The sequence below is a fragment of the Bactrocera neohumeralis genome, chromosome 3 (genome assembly GCF_024586455.1).
Source record: "Bactrocera neohumeralis isolate Rockhampton chromosome 3, APGP_CSIRO_Bneo_wtdbg2-racon-allhic-juicebox.fasta_v2, whole genome shotgun sequence".
NCBI lineage: Eukaryota > Metazoa > Arthropoda > Insecta > Diptera > Tephritidae > Bactrocera > Bactrocera neohumeralis.
Genome location: NC_065920.1, coordinates 36,736,958 through 36,755,345, shown reverse-complemented (window position 1 = coordinate 36,755,345; position 18,388 = coordinate 36,736,958). Strand labels below are relative to the sequence as shown.

General features: G+C 35.4%; 1 protein-coding gene across 6 annotated transcripts in view; it reads right to left on the bottom strand.

Annotated features, from left to right (window-relative positions):
- Positions 1-4,361: 4,361 nt before the first annotated feature.
- LOC126753427 (Krueppel homolog 1) overlaps positions 4,362-18,388 on the bottom strand; it is a 28,346-nt gene continuing 14,319 nt past the window's right edge. For 4 of the 6 annotated variants that reach the window (XM_050464862.1, XM_050464861.1, XM_050464863.1 and 1 more), the window contains 3 exons: positions 9,078-9,745; positions 7,428-8,992; positions 4,362-6,235 (listed from right to left, as the gene is read on the bottom strand). In XM_050464862.1, coding sequence (XP_050320819.1) covers positions 5,866-6,235; positions 7,428-8,992; positions 9,078-9,731 — 2,589 coding nt within the window. In that variant the 5' untranslated portion in view covers positions 9,732-9,745 and the 3' untranslated portion in view covers positions 4,362-5,865. Of the gene's footprint in view, positions 6,236-6,795; positions 6,850-7,427; positions 8,993-9,077; positions 9,746-12,488; positions 13,330-18,388 lie in introns of those variants that run through there. The other 2 variants (XM_050464865.1, XM_050464860.1) reach the window with 2 other exon arrangements.

Sequence of the window (18,388 nt, the reverse complement as noted above, 5' to 3'; positions counted from 1 at the left end):
CATCGAATGCGATATTCGCCGTGCCCAACGCGCAAAGGACCATAAATCTTTCGCAGAACTTTTCTCTCGAAAACTCGCAACGTCGACTCATCCGTTGTTGACATCGTCCAAGACTCTGCACCATACAGCAGGACGGGAATTATGAGTGACTTATAGAGTTTGGTTTTTGTTTGTCGTGAGAGGACTTTGCTTCTCAATTGCCTACTCAGTCCGAAGTAGCACCTGTTGGCAACAGTTATTCTGCGTTGGATTTCCAGGCTGACACTGTTGGTGTTGTTTACGCTGGTTCCAAGATAGACGAAATTATCTAAAACTTCAAAGTTATGACTGTCAACAGTGACGTGAGTGCCAAGTCGCGAGTGCGACGATTGTTTATTCGATGACAGGAGATATTTCGTCTTGCCCTCGTTCACTGCCAGACCCATTTCTTTTGCTTCCTTGTCCAGCCTGGAGAAAGCCGAACTAACGGCGCGGGTGTTGAGGCCGATGATATCAATATCATCGGCATACGCCAGGAGTTGTACACTCTTATAGAAGATGGTACCTTCTCTATTTAGTTCTGCAGCTCGAACTATTTTCTCCAGAAGCAGTCGGATGATAGGGAATCGCCTTGTCTGAAACCTCGTTTGGCTTCGTGGGCTTTAATCTTTCACACAATACGCTCGATAGAACCTTATATGCGATGTTGAGGAGGCTAATCCCACGGTAGTTGGCGCAGATTGTGGGGTCTCCTTTTTTATGGATTGGGCTTAGCACACTTAAATTCCAATCGTTGGGCATGCTTTCGTCCGACCATATTTTACAAAGAAGCTGATGCATGCTCCCGATTAGTTTTTCGCCGCCGTGTTTGAATAGCTCGGCCGGTAGTCCGTCGGCCCCTGCCGCTTTGTTGTTCTTGCGGCGGGCAATTGCTATTCGAACTTCTTTATGGTCGGGTAATGGAACGTCTGCTCCATCGTCATCGATTGGGGAATCAGGTTCTCCTTCTCCTGGTGTTGTGCGTTCACTGCCATTCAGCAGGCTGGAGAAGTGTTCCCTCCATAATTTAACTATGCTCTGGGCATCAGTGACTAGATCACCTTTGGGGGTTCTACAAGAGTATGCTCCGGTCTTGAAACCTTCTGTAAGCCGCCTCATTTTTTCGTAGAATTTTCGAGCATTACCCCTGTCGGCCAGCTTATCAAGCTCTTCGTACTCACGCATTTCGGCCTCTTTCTTCTTCTGTCTGCAAATGCGTCTCGCTTCCCTCTTCAATTCTCGGAATCTATCCCATCCCGCACGTGTTGTGGTCGATCGTAACGTTGCGAGGTAGGCAGTCTGTTTTCTCTCCGCTGCGTCACGGCACTCCTCGTCGTACCAGCTGTTCTTTTGCACTTTCCGAAAACCAATGGTTTCGGTTGCAGCTGTACGTAAGGAATTTGAAATGCCGTCCCACAATTCCCTTATACCGAGTTGTTGACTAGTGCTCTCAGAGAGCAGGAGTGCAAGCCGAGTAGAAAATCGTTCGGCTGTCTGTTGTGATTGTTGTCAAAACTTATTGAATATTTTTAAGATTTTCATCAAAATATATTACTGCACATTAATTTTTACGTCATATCCATTGCGAATTCACTAGCCGGCATTTATGAAAATTCTAACTTCAGTAAAACGCAATAAATAGCTCTATAATTGCGGAAGCAATCTTAAAAAGACACCTTTTCGTAATTTCCACGAGGATTATTAAAACACTATACGTTTTTTTTCTGGAAGTACGAAACGTTTTCTTAGTTTGCGAAAAGAATTAAATGATATTGAGAATGCATTGCAACTGAAAAACCTGTCAATAACACGATGGACTGCTCGGGCTGAAACAGTAAAAGCTGTGTGGATTTCTTTCGAAGGTATTGTTAACGCTTTGGAAGTTATTCAAAAAGATTCAGAAAATTTTGATAACAATACGCGTAAATTAGCTTCTGGTCTGCTTAAAAAAATTCTGGATTTTGATTTTATTAGCTCGTTATTTTTTTTTTTAAATGTAATGTTTAAAGTAAAAAATTTGACAGAAAGTTTGGAAGCCGAGAAATTGAACGTCATTGACGCATTATTGCTGACGTACATCAGCGTCATTCCAACAAATGAATGACGATTCACAAATTAACGCATTGCTAGCGAGTTCAGTTGCATTTGCTGAAAAGTGTCAGATCAACCCTGAAAATGACTTTTCGAAACACCACAGAACACGCCGTGCTCCGAAGAAATATGACGATAATCCAGCAACTGCTTGTAATTTTGATTTCCAGACATTTTATAGAAAAGAATTCAAAAATGTCCTCGAAAATTTCACAAATTGTATTCAAGATAATTTGCAAGAAACTATGTCAACCTTCAAACCCATTCAAGAGATGTTCAGGATTCCAGCTAACAGAAGTAATATTACAATAGAATCTATACAATTTGTTGTGCAATTGGAACCTAAATTCTTCAGTGAAGATCTAGATTGTATTTTTGCTGAAACACAAATTCTTTTTGATTCATGTAAAGAGTGTAAATCTTTCGATGACATTTCTATAATAGCGTACAAATTGAGAAAGGTCATTCCTTCTGCGTACAAAATTGTTCATTACATAATGACCGCTCCTGTCACGTCAGCTTCATGTGAACGTTCTTTGTATTTAATATCAAGAGAAACATATTAAATGATGATTATACTAATATGTACAATACTTATTTGAGAATAAAATAATGAATTATGCTATTATGTTGTCAAGCTTCTCCGTAATAACTTATCAGAAATGAAGATATCCTTATTTTATATATATATATATAAACATATACATTAAATCGGCAAATTCTTGAAATGAGTCGGCATTTCAAAGGGACTCCCCTGGTACGCCCCTGGTAACCATTAATATCAACAGTAAAAAACTCTACAACCAAGAAATAACATCAAATAAACCATTACCAGCCATCATATAACCGCCATTCGCACTAATCAAAAAGAAGAATTCCTCTCGCTGGAGATGCTAAACCGCTAAACTTCAACAATACAAAAGAAGAAATGAAAAAGCTTGTTAGAAGCAGCAAATAGAGCAAAACGTGCAATGCAGCATAATCTGAATTGCCATTCTTATAGTGATCGCCTTAACTTTCGGAAAACAAATTAAAAAGAGAAATACGAAGAAGATGAACCAATTAAGCTATCGCAACCGGCAATAGACGGACTCAACCAAATTTTCAATACAGCCAAAGATCCAAACGAGCACGTTTGAATTTCAGGGGGGACTAGTTAGTACTCCACACATGTAAACAGTATCATATGATTGCTAACATCATACGGTGCAATGTAATACTATACGACTCCAACCAAATCGCTGAGACTGCGACACTGCTGCAAACGTAGGCGTAGCGTTAAGTACAATTAATTGTAACTTTTCTAAGATGAATTTTATTAAGGAGCATAGCTCCATAAAACATTTTTTTATTAAAACAAACTAAAAGTTTTTTAACTTATACACTTTCATTAGACGTTTAGAGTTTACAGACTTTGCTACTCTTTAAAGTCGTAAGGAGATGGGGTTTAGGTATATGAATGTTAACCGATTATATTTTTCTATTATAATCTGATTTCCTTGATATGTCTCGCAATATAAGATTATTTTTAGATGAGAATTACCCCATCTTAAAAGACTAAAAATATTTTCCCACTTTAATCCTTACAAGTTACGTGAGTACAAAATGTTAAACTTAATCTTTCCTGACTTGTAATTTCATTGTTATCGCCTTAAGTTTTTCATTTGTAAATATTGCTTGGGATACCACCAAACAGCATTTATAAAGGCATAACAATTGCTTAACACCTTTCGCAGCCTACAGAACACTTCTATATGTCGGTTTTATATATGTACCTAAAATGAGAGAGCGGCGAGAAAATACTAACTTTATGACTTATAAAACAAATTTAGAAGATTCAAGCTAGATGAAAATCTGATCTCCATCTAAATAAAAAATATCAAAAAGCTAATGATAGAATACAATTTGATATTTCAAATTAAAATTAAAAGACACGTATTTTCATTAGGAGTACTTGTCAATAATAACAATCGGTAATACGAAAAATTTGTAAGAAAGAAAATCATAATTAATATGTTTCAAGTTTTTTATTTTAATTTATTTATAGGTTATTGGTACAATCTGTATGTAACATATGTATGAAAGTATGTAGATGATTATGTGGCTGGAAATGTAAACACATATAAAAAGTTCTTGTAAAAAGTTTTCGTTTGTTTAGATACTTTTTATTGATGGATACACATTTGTAATTTCTAGCCTTCCTACAAATACTTCTTTGCGAAATATCTTTATTTGTATTAAAAAAGTATGAATGGTTGTAAATATACATATGCAACACATTTGCATATTTTTCCGAACGAATCGGGTTTTCTTATATTTGCTATATTACTTCATGTATATGTAAATGGTACAATCGTTAAAGTTCGCATATATGTGTATTTATTTCATAATTATTTTGACATAAGCCAATCTACTTTCATATATGGTATGCTATATTGCATACATATGTACATATGTAATTTCCATTTTCCAACCAATATGGTCTTCAATATTTATTATTTTGTGGATTTGACAATTATTTATTTCAATTGATAGTAAATTTTTACTTAATATTTTTGTATAAAATACCTCCTATTGGTTTAAAAACGTAACTTGTTAACATAACAAAATATAAACTATGCATAATTGCTTCCATTCAATAAATATTGCATCCATGTGAGTTTAATGCATAATTAGAATTATATAATTTACTATTAGTCTTGCATGTCGACTAAGGTTATGGCCTTCTGGTAGTTATTATACCTCATTGGGATGTATTATCATTTATAAGTCGGCAAACAATATAATACCTTATATGTATGCATGCAAATAAAGTTATTTTTTAGTTCATTTCCTTTTAAAAAATCCCATGCATATTTCATTATAGCCATCTTCGATGCGACAAAACATAGATTGTGACGAAACTAACAAACAACTTGCAGAAAAAGAAAGCTCAAGCAGAGCGAGTAGAGTAGTTAAGTGAGTTGTAAACAGAACTAGAAGCACAAACCAAGGAATAGAGTACTTAGTAATTTCGTACAAATGTATGCAACCGAACGCCCTTGGCCATTAATTACTCATTGCCAAAAAACAAGTTGTGTTTCTCACACAAAAGCTAACTAAAACAAAATAATAAATTTACAATTGCCATAAAATAATTTAAAAATCAATACCTATATGTATGTATTCAAAAGTTAAAGTTATATTTTTACTTATATGCATATGTGTGAATGTGTATACTATACTTTGAATGTTCTTAATTTTTAACATAAATTAAACTAAGTATTTAATGATAATAATTACAAGTATAATGCCACTTCTATTCAATCGCGAGCTCGTTCTTGTTTATAATGAATTTGTAGGTTTTATCTCTAGTTAAAATTTACTTCGAAACACATTTAAGTCTGCATGTAGGCATTCATATTCACACACACAGTTCAATGCTATAAATCATTAACTAATATATCAGTATCTAAAATAATACTTTTGGCAAAATCAATGCTAACAAATATTCCGAACTAAGTATTAACACCCACATACATATATACGTATATTGTTTGTAGGCTGTATTAATGCATACAAGTATACTCTTAAGATTGTTTGTATATGAAGGTCCGATGTGTACGGATCACTTATTGTATAGCGCAGCTTATTCCATTTATTTATTTCCGCTACATTATGTAAATATAAAATTTGCTTAACAGTCTTTAATTGTTTTCTCAAATGAAACAGTTCTTTTTTGCGTAATCATTTGAAGTCACTTGCGATCATTTGAAGTTATGAAGCTTTGGCGAATTGTATAACTGAATTCATACGCATCACCTTTGCGCCGGTTTCATGGTTAGCATTGGCTACCGCGTCGATGGTGACATGGTTTGGTTCAACACTGCCCGAGGCTAGACCAATATGGCCAAGTGTCTTTTCCATTTCACGTGTGGGCACATTTATAGCTGTCGATTCGATTGGTGATCCTTCGTGCATGTAAAGTTTACGTTTGCGCAACGGTAGTGTCATTACATCACGATCGGCCATCATCATGGAGTCGCTCTCGGGTGATGATGAACGTTCTGGCGATTCAGTCGAGGAACGTAATGGCGCTATTGCAGCTTCCACTTGACGCACAATCTCGTTGTTGAGTAGCGAAGGCCTATTCAAGGAAAACGAAAAAGTTATTTTGAGTTTGGCGTTAGAGAGATATCGCACACTAACTATAAAAGACTAATAACTGAAAAAATCATCGTTAGCTATACTTTTGTGTTAATTGAGTCCTATGCCTTCTGAACATTTGCAAATATTTCAAGTTGTGACTCTTTTGTAGTTAGTGTGCCATATGTGTAAGTAATCGAAAAATGTATTGCTTCTGATACGAGTACAGCTTAATGCCAATGGTGGTATCGTATCTGCTATTGCGAGTTAAAAAAAGTATAGTTATCTATAAAATATACATACATATATAATTCACCATATGAGGAGGATCTTACGAAACAAAAAAAACAAACAAACAAGTCGGTTCGGGTGTAACTGAAACACTTGCAACTTGCAATGATCAAAGCTGAAAAAATACCTTATGGAGTGACATAAACTTAATATTAACAAATAAGAAAGGGCTAAGTTGGGGTGCACCCCCAATATAAGATTTGTTAGTATGGATCCGATTTTATCTCATGCACAAACTAAAAAAATGTTCTCTGGGTTTCATCAATGTACCTCACATACAATCACTAATCATATGGAGCAAAGTCAGCCGGATGTCCGAAAATCCTGAAAATAGTTATATGAGGGCGAGGTAAAGTTTTCACCCAATTATATCTATTTTAGAATATATATTGAGGTAATTAATATATTGGCCGATATATACAACTTAAAGTGACCAGCAAGCTCGAAAAACTTTATATTAGGTATAGGTGGCAATGGATTCTTATGATTCCAAGAAACATGTGAACGAAGTTTCATCAAGCTATCTTAATTTTTACTCAAGCTGCAGCTAGCATCGACGGACAGGCAGCCACCCGAATCCATCATCTCGTCATCCTGATCATTTATATGCGTATACATATATAAGCCCATATCTATTTCGAATAGTTTTAGTTGATATATACACCCGTTAGGTGAACAAAACTGTTATGCTCTGTAGCAACATGTTGAAAGAGTACAAAGAATGTTAAGAAGAGATCTTTTTTTTTTTGTGGAAAATTGTGAGCGGACGAAGTCCTCAATCATCTCCACTGGATCCAAAATAATTTCCCATGTGGAGACACGAAAAGCTCGAGTTTTTCAAATACGACATGCGGACTTTTAAATGAGGGTATATATTTCTCACTGCTATTGGTTGTACTTACTCATACTTAGGCACTGGTGCGTATCCCTTGTGAAGACCATGTCGCGCAAGCTCTCCTCGTTTGTAATGCTCAATCAACTCGTTGGCCTCTCGTGTGTCATCGTATTGCGATAAATCATGACTAATGGAAAGTTGATGTGATGCGAACGATGACGTTGGCATGGGAGACGCTATCAAGTTAGAGCGCTCAATATCGTAAACGGGCTCATTCATTTGCTCTTGATATTTATGATCATGGCTTCTATGTTGTGGTTGAAATTGGTTTTGGTTTTCCGTGTGTCGTGTCTGCTTAAACGGTATTCCCCCAAACGTAACTTCCTCTTCACGTGGAGAATCTAACATATCACGTCGCCTCACAATAGATGCAGCTTCCAGTAAAGCCGGATTGATAGTCGGCGGTTCGAGTTCAGACTGATCGAAATCTATGCTCTGTTGCTGTAGATGGTGATAACTGTAGTTTGGTGGAACTGTTTGCTGATGATAGTTTAATGAATTTTGTGTTGGATACAATTTCGTGGTTGTTGTTTGTTGTAATTCTGGTGTAGGTTGTTTACTTAGATCTGTTGGTAGATCTTCAATTATATAAGTAAAGGTATGTTGTGCATTGTTGTCAGTCGAATTAATAGCGGCTAAAGAGATGGATAATTGACGATTATTGCTGGCACTATCTACTCCACTATCGCGGCTCTGATGGTCGATTTCCAGTGTTTGTGGTGTTTGTGGCGATGTGGGCATGGATTCGGGCACACCATCTGAAAGACGAGATGTAGATGCAAGTGATGAGCTTGGCGATAATGTGGAGCGTGGCGATGGATGGTTAGGCGTGTTAGAAGTAGATTTTTTTATGGATTGAACGCGACTACGCTTGGTTTTGCGCGGTTTAACAGGCGCGACATCGGACGGAGTAGCTGATGAAGGCGAAGGCGGTGTTGATGATACTTCGCCACTCGAACTGCTAGATGCTGAGTTGCTGGTGTTGTCGGCAATAACAACACCAGCTGCAACTCCATCCTCGTTATCTGGTAACTCTTTGGCATGACCCTTAATATGCGCTTCCATTTCCTTTTTGCTCCCAAAAGTCCTATCGCAAATTGTACATTTATAGCATTTGGATCCATAGTGCTGTACGCGATGTAGTTTGAGTACATGATTGTAGCCAAAATCGCGGTAACATATATCGCAATGATAAGGTTTTTCGCCGGTATGAGTACGTGAATGCACTTTCAGTTGTTTGGAGCAGGTAAAGCCCTTACCGCAACCCTCAACGGGACATTTATAGGGCTTCTCGCCGGTATGTGTACGCATATGTATAACCAGTTGCCCAGATTGTATAAATGTTTTCTCGCAGACAGAGCATTTATGCGGCCGTTCGCCGGTGTGGATGCGCATGTGGCGATGCAATTTACCCGAGTGTTCGAAAGCTCGGTCGCAGACATCACATTTATACGGCCGTTCTTTGGTGTGTATGCGGCGATGAACTTGTAGATTCTCCTTTACACTGAATAGTTTATGGCAAAACTCACATTCGAAGGGCCGTTCGCCAGTATGCGTCCGATAATGACGGATCTAAAGTTATGTAGAAAGGCGTACATGTACTATATTCGTATGTTAGCTGAAATAAAATTCGAAGTTTTTATTGAACTGAACTTACCAGCCTAGCGGGCACCGCAAATGTTTTTTGACAAACATTACATTGATATGGATCACCTGTCATATTTGGCATCTTTGGTATACCCGCTGGCGTAATAGTTTCGCTGATTTCTGCCCGTCTGGTAGACTCTGCCGCGGAAACACCAGCTAAATCTTTGCTTTTCGCATGAGATTTGGTGTGTGAGGTGTGTGCCGATTTACTACCGAAGGTCATTCCACATTGTTCGCATTTAAATTTTGGCTTATTGACAGTTAGTTTGCGGTTTACGTTGCCACTGCCATTTACTTGCAACGTCGTAGCGGGGGCATTTGTGGTTCTGGCAGGTACGGCAGTTCCATATATGCCGATATTCGGTTCTGCTTTGATATTGGCAGGTAAACTTATATTCGCTGCAGTCATTTGTGTCACATTTATGGGTATAATACTTGTATGAGGTAATGATGTTGACGCTAATGGCTGTTGCTGCTGCATTGTTGTAACATTGCTGTTGTTGCTATATAGAACCGGAGCGCCGTGCTGCAGTTGATGTGCTTCTAAGATTCTTGTTGTTGTAACAGAACTTAATTCTGTTCTTGTCTGTAGAGGGGTGCAGAATTGGGCTTGATTAAGCTTCTCTGTCTTAATAACCAGTGGTGAAGATTGGTGATATACCATTTTATTTGGTGTCTCTGCAAGAGAAGAGCAAACGAAATAAGTAGATGTTAGATATAATTAAGGGATAATTTTAAATATTAGCATATACATTTGTAGAGTAAAACTATGTTTATTGGCAGAATAAATCAAAAGGAAAACGATGTCTGATTTCGCAAAAGCTTCGGTCTTGTATATTTTTATCTTGATAAAAAATAATGAAGAAAGGATGTGGTAGATTCCACCATTATTTTTTTGTAGTAAACCGTCTTGGTCCGGATTTGGTACTCTAAGTGTCCATATGCCATATAAAAAGATAATCTATACAGATCTTTATTATAGACTTTAAAATAGATTTCTGAAGCAATACAAGCATGTCAACGCTTATACCAATTTGAAATACTCACACTATAATTTCCCGCTTGGTTGGGGTTTATGGCATTCAGACAATTTTTGAAGCCCTATTCGGTATATTGTTCATTTTTGAAATGGGAACATATTATTTCAGTATTTCACAAAAATATAATTAGGGGATTCTTTTGCTCTTGCAAAACCCTTGCACGGTGCACGAATTGCAGATTTTTCCACCTAATGCAACGGCACAACAAAAAACCCACGCAGAAAAATATTAGCAAGGACTGTAAAGTATGTCAGACCAAAAGCTTTTTTTTTTGTGTTCAATGACACTTAAAAAAATAATTGCAACCCTGTTCTAGCTGTAATTTTATTTAAATACATATTTTGACGTTAAATTGTTGAGGAATGTAAATTTTAAATAGATTTTATAATTTCTATTTAAATTATAAAGATTTGTTACAGTTTTTTCTGTTAAGAATGAATGCAAAAGGTGCGCCAATTCACAATACCCATGCACAATAGTCATTTAGAATAAATTGACCGAATCAGCCGTTCATATATCACTATTCTGCAATGGGTGCGTCTGTTTAGCAACGAAACGAAGTGTATAAAATGTTCAACTGCACCCGTACTTATCTTTTCCTTACTTCTTCTATAGTTTATATAGCGCAGTTTTTTATGCTATAGTTGAAACATTTTTTTTGGATATTTGGTGAAGATACTTTGCAGCTATATTGGGCCAAACTAAACATTTTCCTCGTAGATAGCATTATTGCCTTAGACAATAATCCATGCAAAATTTCAAAGAGATACCTGGTCAAATGAAACAGTTTTCCATGTAAGCGCTTGATTCCGAACATAAATATGATTTTAGTTAGCCCTAACTTTTAAAAGGCCCGGGTATAAATTTTATAGCTGTCGGATTATTAGATTGTGAATTATATCATTTTGAGTGAAGCAACTTATATTATTGTGAAAAAAAATGGACAAAAAGGAATATCGCATGTTGATAAAATATTATTTTTGGAGGAAAAAAATACAGTTGAAGCAAAAACTTTGTATCCACGAAAACACCAAAACAGTCTACAAAAGACGACTATTACATAGCGGTATTGGACCGTTTGAAAGACGGAATTGCCGACTATTTCCAGTTCTCAGGTCTCAAAAGAATGCTCGCTTGGAAGAAATTTGAGTCGAATGAAGAAGTGATCGCAGGAACTGAGGCCTATTTTGAAGCAAAGGATAAATCGTAATACAAAAATAGTATCGAAAGTAAAAAAAACGAAAAAAAGGGTTTTACTGTGGTAGGCCGAGGACTTGCAATTGACCTGTTATTTGGTTTGCAGCAGCGCAATGTACTGATGAAGTAATCAACTTCTTGAGAACTAAAGGCATGCGCAATGCAGTGAATACGATAAGCACTAGCTTTGGTTCACTCACATAAATGTATGTATATGTGTACATATCTCAACGCATCATAAATTCGAACACAAAAGCTATGCACTTGAAACACATTCACATACATAGAAGCACTTTTGCTTTCATACCCACCCTGGCATCGTTAATGCATACACTATTTCACAACGGCACTGCCACCATCAACAATATCCAAATGAAACCATGGCCCTCAACGCCATAGCAAAATAAAGCAAAAGCAAAGTGCAAATTCAATAACCCACATACATACATATGTACATATGTATGTAGATATGTTTGTACGCTTGCGTGTGTACGGCGACAGTCAACGATGGTGAGGTTGGAAAATGTGTAGATTGAAGCAATCGGAAAAGCCACCCTTATGGCGAATGCCCCGGCGGCATGAGTACCTTTCACTTTCAAAAAGCTCCGTCATGTCTACATGTGAACCTACATACGTATGTATGTATACAAGCGTTAAGTTAAAATATACATAAGGACGCGTTCAAATTATTTGTTTTTTCTTCCTTTCTTTGGCGACGGCACGTAATAGAAAGTGATTCGTTATTATTTGGGCTCAAATATAATACATATTTCTAATAGTTAATATGTTTAGGAGTGCACGTACATACATATGTGTGTAAGGACTTAGGGAAACAACCCCGCTTAACCAGTGATGCTTTTGCTATCAGGCATTGTGGGGGTTTTCCGATTACCGGTTGTTCATGGCAAAAGCTCAGTTTTGTTAATAAATAAAGAGAGCTTTTCCAATGCACACATGTGTAAATATATGAATACATGTAGATTTTTTCTCTTCAACTTAATACAAGCACAAATAAATGTTTGTGTCAGAGAGTGTTCTAGCTCGCGTATACCGGTGACAAATGTTGGAGCTTTTAACAACTTTGACGGAAGGAAAGCGAAAACAATTTACACACATACATGCAGATTTGTATGTGCATACATATGTTTTATGCTGTTTGTAAAAATGTATATTGGGAAACGCACCTTTTTTAGCAACGTTGGCTGAGGAATCTACAGTGTTCTTTTTATTCCTTACTCGTCTGCTCATGATCTTTTGACTTCCATTAGGCGTTTTCTTCATTGGCGCTGTCGTTGTCGTTATCTCCATTAACTCTGTGCCCGACTTGGAGAGCACATCTTTAATCCAGTTTTGCTTTGAACGCCAATTGTTGCCGTTGTTGGCGCTTTTGCCATTGTTGTTGCGTTGTGCCATTATGTTATTAACGCGTAGTTCGATGATCTGTTTGATCTACGAACAATCTATGTTTATGTATGGATGTATGGTACATATGAATAATTTCTCAATACCAATGAATGGTGTTGAAAGCTGATGCTTTCTTATCTAAATAATCGTTATAAATGTTTATTCGCCTCGCTAGCAATTGCAGTCTTCAGATCAGTCATTGGTTTCACGAATTATTTCATAAATCAGTCATTCCTATTTTCCGTTTCAGTCTTAGAACAGTATCAAGGTAGTTGGTTGGAGTTAGAATTGGGGTTTAAAATTACATATCTTTATAGTGTCCAAACGTGCCGATTTTCTATTATATCGCCTGTGCATTACTTACATACATATGTACATATGTACATATGGAGTGCATGTATTCTTACTGTTCTTTACGGTAACGAATTTAACAGTGCATTGCTTTGCCACTTTCCACTTTCCACATTTCGCATATTCATATTTTTATTTGTACCATTCCTTTTTTAATATTTTTGTTTTTACTTCATGTTTAGAGGTTTTCGCTTAGTTAATTTATATTTTTCTAAGCTCGTAAGATTGATTTTTTTTTTTGGCATTTTCACACACTATTTTGTGACAATGTAGTTTTTACTATTTTTTATATTTGGCTTGACATTTTGTACATTTGGTTTCGCTTAATTATTTGTATGCGATTAATTAATTATATTGCTATCCTATCCTTTATTATTATTATTGTTTTATACAATCCTATTTTCTTTTATTTGCATTTTATTCACTTTCATTATTGAAAACTTTAAACCACCAACTTCATTCTCTTTCCGCTGTTTGTTTTCAACGCTTGTTTTTTGAATATTTTCAAAACTTTTTTTAAACCTTTAAAGTCACTTTTAGAATAGCTGCAAAAACTGTCATTCTGCGTATTTTTTTGCATTCTTTTAAGCGTCTTTAATATATATTTCATGTGTACATTAGATTTACGATTCTTTACATCGGCCATTTTTAAAACATTTTATTAAAATTTATCCATATAACATCCGATTTAGAAGAATCATAGCTTCAGTCACGATTTATGTTTTTCCTACATATATTTTTTTTTGTGTCTCTTTTCTTATTTCAGAGTATCCGCTGTAGCTTTCCACATGGCCGTTTCGTTTGCTGCGATTGCCAAGTTCAACGTTAGATAGTAGGCCGCAGACTGGTGGGTGAGCAGCCGAAAATTATGCTTTCTACCACCATGCCTCACCAAACAAGAACTTCCACCACCACCGTCTACAGAATACATTGATACAAACACATACGTCAAATATTTAAATATATAGGTATGGGTGCACATATGTATGTAATACGCAATAAAAACAACGGGACTTACCAAAGCGCAATGTACAAGAAGAATTTCCCCCGAATCATAAGCTGAGGAGAAAAACCCAACAACTTTGAAATTAGATAAAGCTACGCAGTTTTCTTTTTCCAATGAACGCATGTAAGTAAGTCTACATGTCTGATACACAGTTCTATGTGATGCTCACACTTTATGTGTGGTAATGGAAGGCATAGCATAACATGGCGCGTGAGTGACATTCTTACAGACTATTTTTGTGCGTGAGGTAATTTTAGTAGAAAACGCTCAAACACAAAGCTTTCTCAATTGAGACTGGCATTTCTAATTCGTAAGCAAATGAATTACACGACGTTCGTAGCGTATTTACAGAGTTGTAATGTTTTACTAGCGATTTTCTTTGGCGCATTTAGGGGGAATCACATCCGCCACCATACTAATACAAGTGTTAGACACAAAATGTAATTACTAATATAAAAATGTACTTATATTAGCTGCTTCGCTTTGCGTCAGACATTTGTTTTGACAGAAAAGTTCGATTGTATGTTTTGCGCAGCAAGGTGAAGCAAAATGTTGGGCAACTCTCATCTTTTTACGCTTTGCCAAGCAGCAGTCGACAAAGAGAAGCAAAGCGTTTATTCTGACATAACTATTGCTTTCTTTGCTTCGTCGTTAAAGTATTTTTCATATCGCATTATTAGCAAATCTTTCCAATTCTTAAATAAAAAAATATTATTTTTTTAATTATAGCTGATATGAATGTATTTCTGATATGAAGAAACCCTTTTGCCAATTAGCCTACACATGTATGGATCACGGGTGCTATTGTTGACATAACATGCTGGCAAATGTGAAATACAACTTATATTTGTTAAAATAAATTGAGAGTTTTTTTCGTAAAGCACACATTGGTATGAAAAATTGAAAGTTTTTGAATGTAGAGTTTTTATTTTAAAATTTGCCTTCGAATAGATGGATCTAAATATGTATACAAAGTTGGGTGAGCCGTTTGTATCGTTCCTATATAACAGGTAATCAAATTGCTGCGCATCTAAGGTAAAATTATCGAAATCTGTCCACAACCTTTCCAACCCCATATACGGAATACAAGTATTTCATACGAAATGGAATTCTTATAATTTTTTTATGCATTATATTTACATACATGCATAAGTATATGTATATTTATAGGTCCATGTGTAAGATACATACATATTTTAATGAAATTGAATGTATCATTTATTTGAGCATATTTTAGTTTGATCCCAAAATGGGTGAAATAACTCCGTTACCTTAAATACAATACTGTATGTTGTACACATCAGTCTAAAATAGTTGTATGGTTCTTACTGGCTTGTGTCCGACCACGACGAAGTTTTATAAACACAATTATTTCTCGACTAAAATATTGCGGGAGTGGAAATTAAGCGCCTGAGCGTACATTTTGTGATGAGTCCATTGCAAGTAGATTAGGACTACGTATTTTTGCTACAAATCTACAATAACAGAGAATTTAATAAAATAGGTGAATTTATCTTTCGTGGTGTATGCCTTGATTCACAAATTTGGTAAACTATTTAAACTTTCGATTGGATAATGTCATTTTGGAGAATTATGAGAATACCATAGTGCTGGGCACATTTAAAATATCCATTCGCCTGTGCGTATGTAAGTAAACAAAATTTAAAACGTTTTAAGATTAATCACGCTTAAATTTACATATGTACATATATACTATGTGGGTATGCACACACATACTCCATTGTACTATATGGTATGTTCTACATTCATAGATTTATAAAAAGCTCAATAAACCCTATGCAAAGATACTATGTATATTTGTGCATGATTATGTTCAAATGTGAATATTGCTCGCCCTTTTTTCTTAATTTTTCCACACGCATGTACATACATACATACATATGTATATAGTACACTCATACATATGTACATACAACATTACTTTTCGGTAGCTATGTAGTATATTTCTTTAGCTTTGTTTAATAATAAAAAAGTAGCACAAAAGTTCATTAACATTGCCGCGCACGAAAAAAAATTAAAAAGGCAGAGCTAAAGCGAAGAAAACGGAACATAGTGTGTTCATGCAGTGTTCATGAAATCGTGATTGGGGGACAACTAAAAGTTTGATGGGCGGTCGGCATTCGTACTTCTTATTATATTTTTATTACGAATATACACACACATTTATCGTAAGCATGCATACATATGTATGTATATGTATACTGACTAATGTACATACTTAAATATATACATATGTATATGTACATATATACATATATAAAATATGTATATACATATGTACATACATATGGCACGTATGGATATACGAAGTTGTTGTCGATCACAAATTGGAGCTTGGCAAGTTCATTAGTCCGTTAACACGAGTGTTTTTTTCTTGTACGTATATATGTATGTATGTATGTAAGTTATGTACATATGCATATGGTATGTATGTATACATACATATGGAAATTTGAATGTAAGTATGTTTAAATTATTGTTGGCTTATAGATGTGTAGTGATCGGGTTCATTTGCCGCTTATAATATCTACCTGTCCACCAAGAGTAAGAGCGTTACATTACCGTTACTTTGTTGGGATAGCACTGAAACCGGCTTCTACTTATACATATATGTATGTATATATATCTACACATTATCAACGTATCTGAGCTTTAGTGTTTTTGTATTTTAATGTAGTACATATGCATGAATATGAACAGTGTAAGTAATAACAGGTGATGATATTTTCGATGGCTGTTGTTCCTAATTTCGACAGTACGGGGTAATGTTAGTGAGTTCGACTGGTTGCAACGAAAGTGATACATTATTAGGCCAAAGATAGAAATGGTTAGGAGCGCTTAAATTTACCAATTGAAATGCATACAAACAAACACACATACATGTGCATATGCGCATACATAGCTTTATAAGTGCTTACATATACACAGTTATATTTAAGTACACATTGGCTATGTGGCGTCACCCTCTAACAATGGGTGTGTTGACTGGCAGACTTTTGGACGTGTATATGTACATATTTATGTATGGGGATACAGCTAGTCATTATTATCATCGCGTTCAACTTTGTTCTTCAGCAAGAGGTCAATGAACACTTGTGTAATTTGTGCACGGATCCATATACTTATGGATATATACATACATATGTATATAGATACGCATATAAAAATTAAGAAAAACGTACTTATGAATTTCGAAGCTCTTTTTCTATTTTTGGAATTGAGTACTGTGTACACACACTAAATGTAAATTCATGTGCATACTTCAATATAAAACCCTGAAAGCTTCTTGTCTAACTTACATTATTTACTTTAGTTTCTGCTTGTGGCCATAGTCTATTCACACTTTATTGAATGCGGACATGTGACGTTTGCGATCATATACCGCTACGTTCGTATGTATTTCCATTAAATTGAAGTTAAAGCATTTAAAATTCACATCAAACAAACTCTTTTTTGGGATTCTGAACTTGAGCCAAACTCAGCTGAAGTTTTATTTAAGGGTCTATACCAGTGTAACACTTTCAAAAAAATTATTTGCTTTTTCGATAGTTTATATTTCTACAATCTGTGGAAATCCTGTGAAATCGGCAAGGTCGTATCTTGAATAGTTGAATAGATGGCAGCGTTCTAAAGAGCAGTCGCTGGTACAAATATATGCATACATAAGTGAAACTTTAAACGCGTTTTTTTTCGAAACGACATTTTTCAAAATTGCTGGCATCATAACTCAAAGAGAAATTAACCGATCGACTTCAAATTGTATTGTTGAATACATTTACTATTCAATGACCTACGATCTTTTTGATTGTTTGAAAATTGTCAATTTGGCATTAAAAAACGATCATTTTTTAACTAAAAAAACTATTTTTTTTTTCAAAATTACGCCATGTTGTTAATTTTTGAAATTTTTCAAAGATCATAGGTCATTGTATAGGAAATATCCTTAAGTTTAATAAACTTTTTTAATTTTTTTGTTTCATGCCAGCAGTTGGGGCACTCTTTTTTTTGGCACCTCCGAAGACAGTCCATAACTCCGTTATTTTTCAACACTTTTGTAAAAAAAAAAAAACTTAAAATATAGCTGAAAATATACCTTATTACGTTTAAAGAAGTTCTAAATATTCAATTGCGTACTTTCTCTTAAAAAAATTCACGAAAATCGCCTAATTTTTCATGTTTTACACTGGTATAGCCCCTTATCTCCTTTTCAATCTAAATAAGTAAATGTTTCCCAGATAAATAACCAGCTTGATTCGCTCAGTCAGTTATTGCTCACAAAACGGTATAAAACTGATGTGCTGC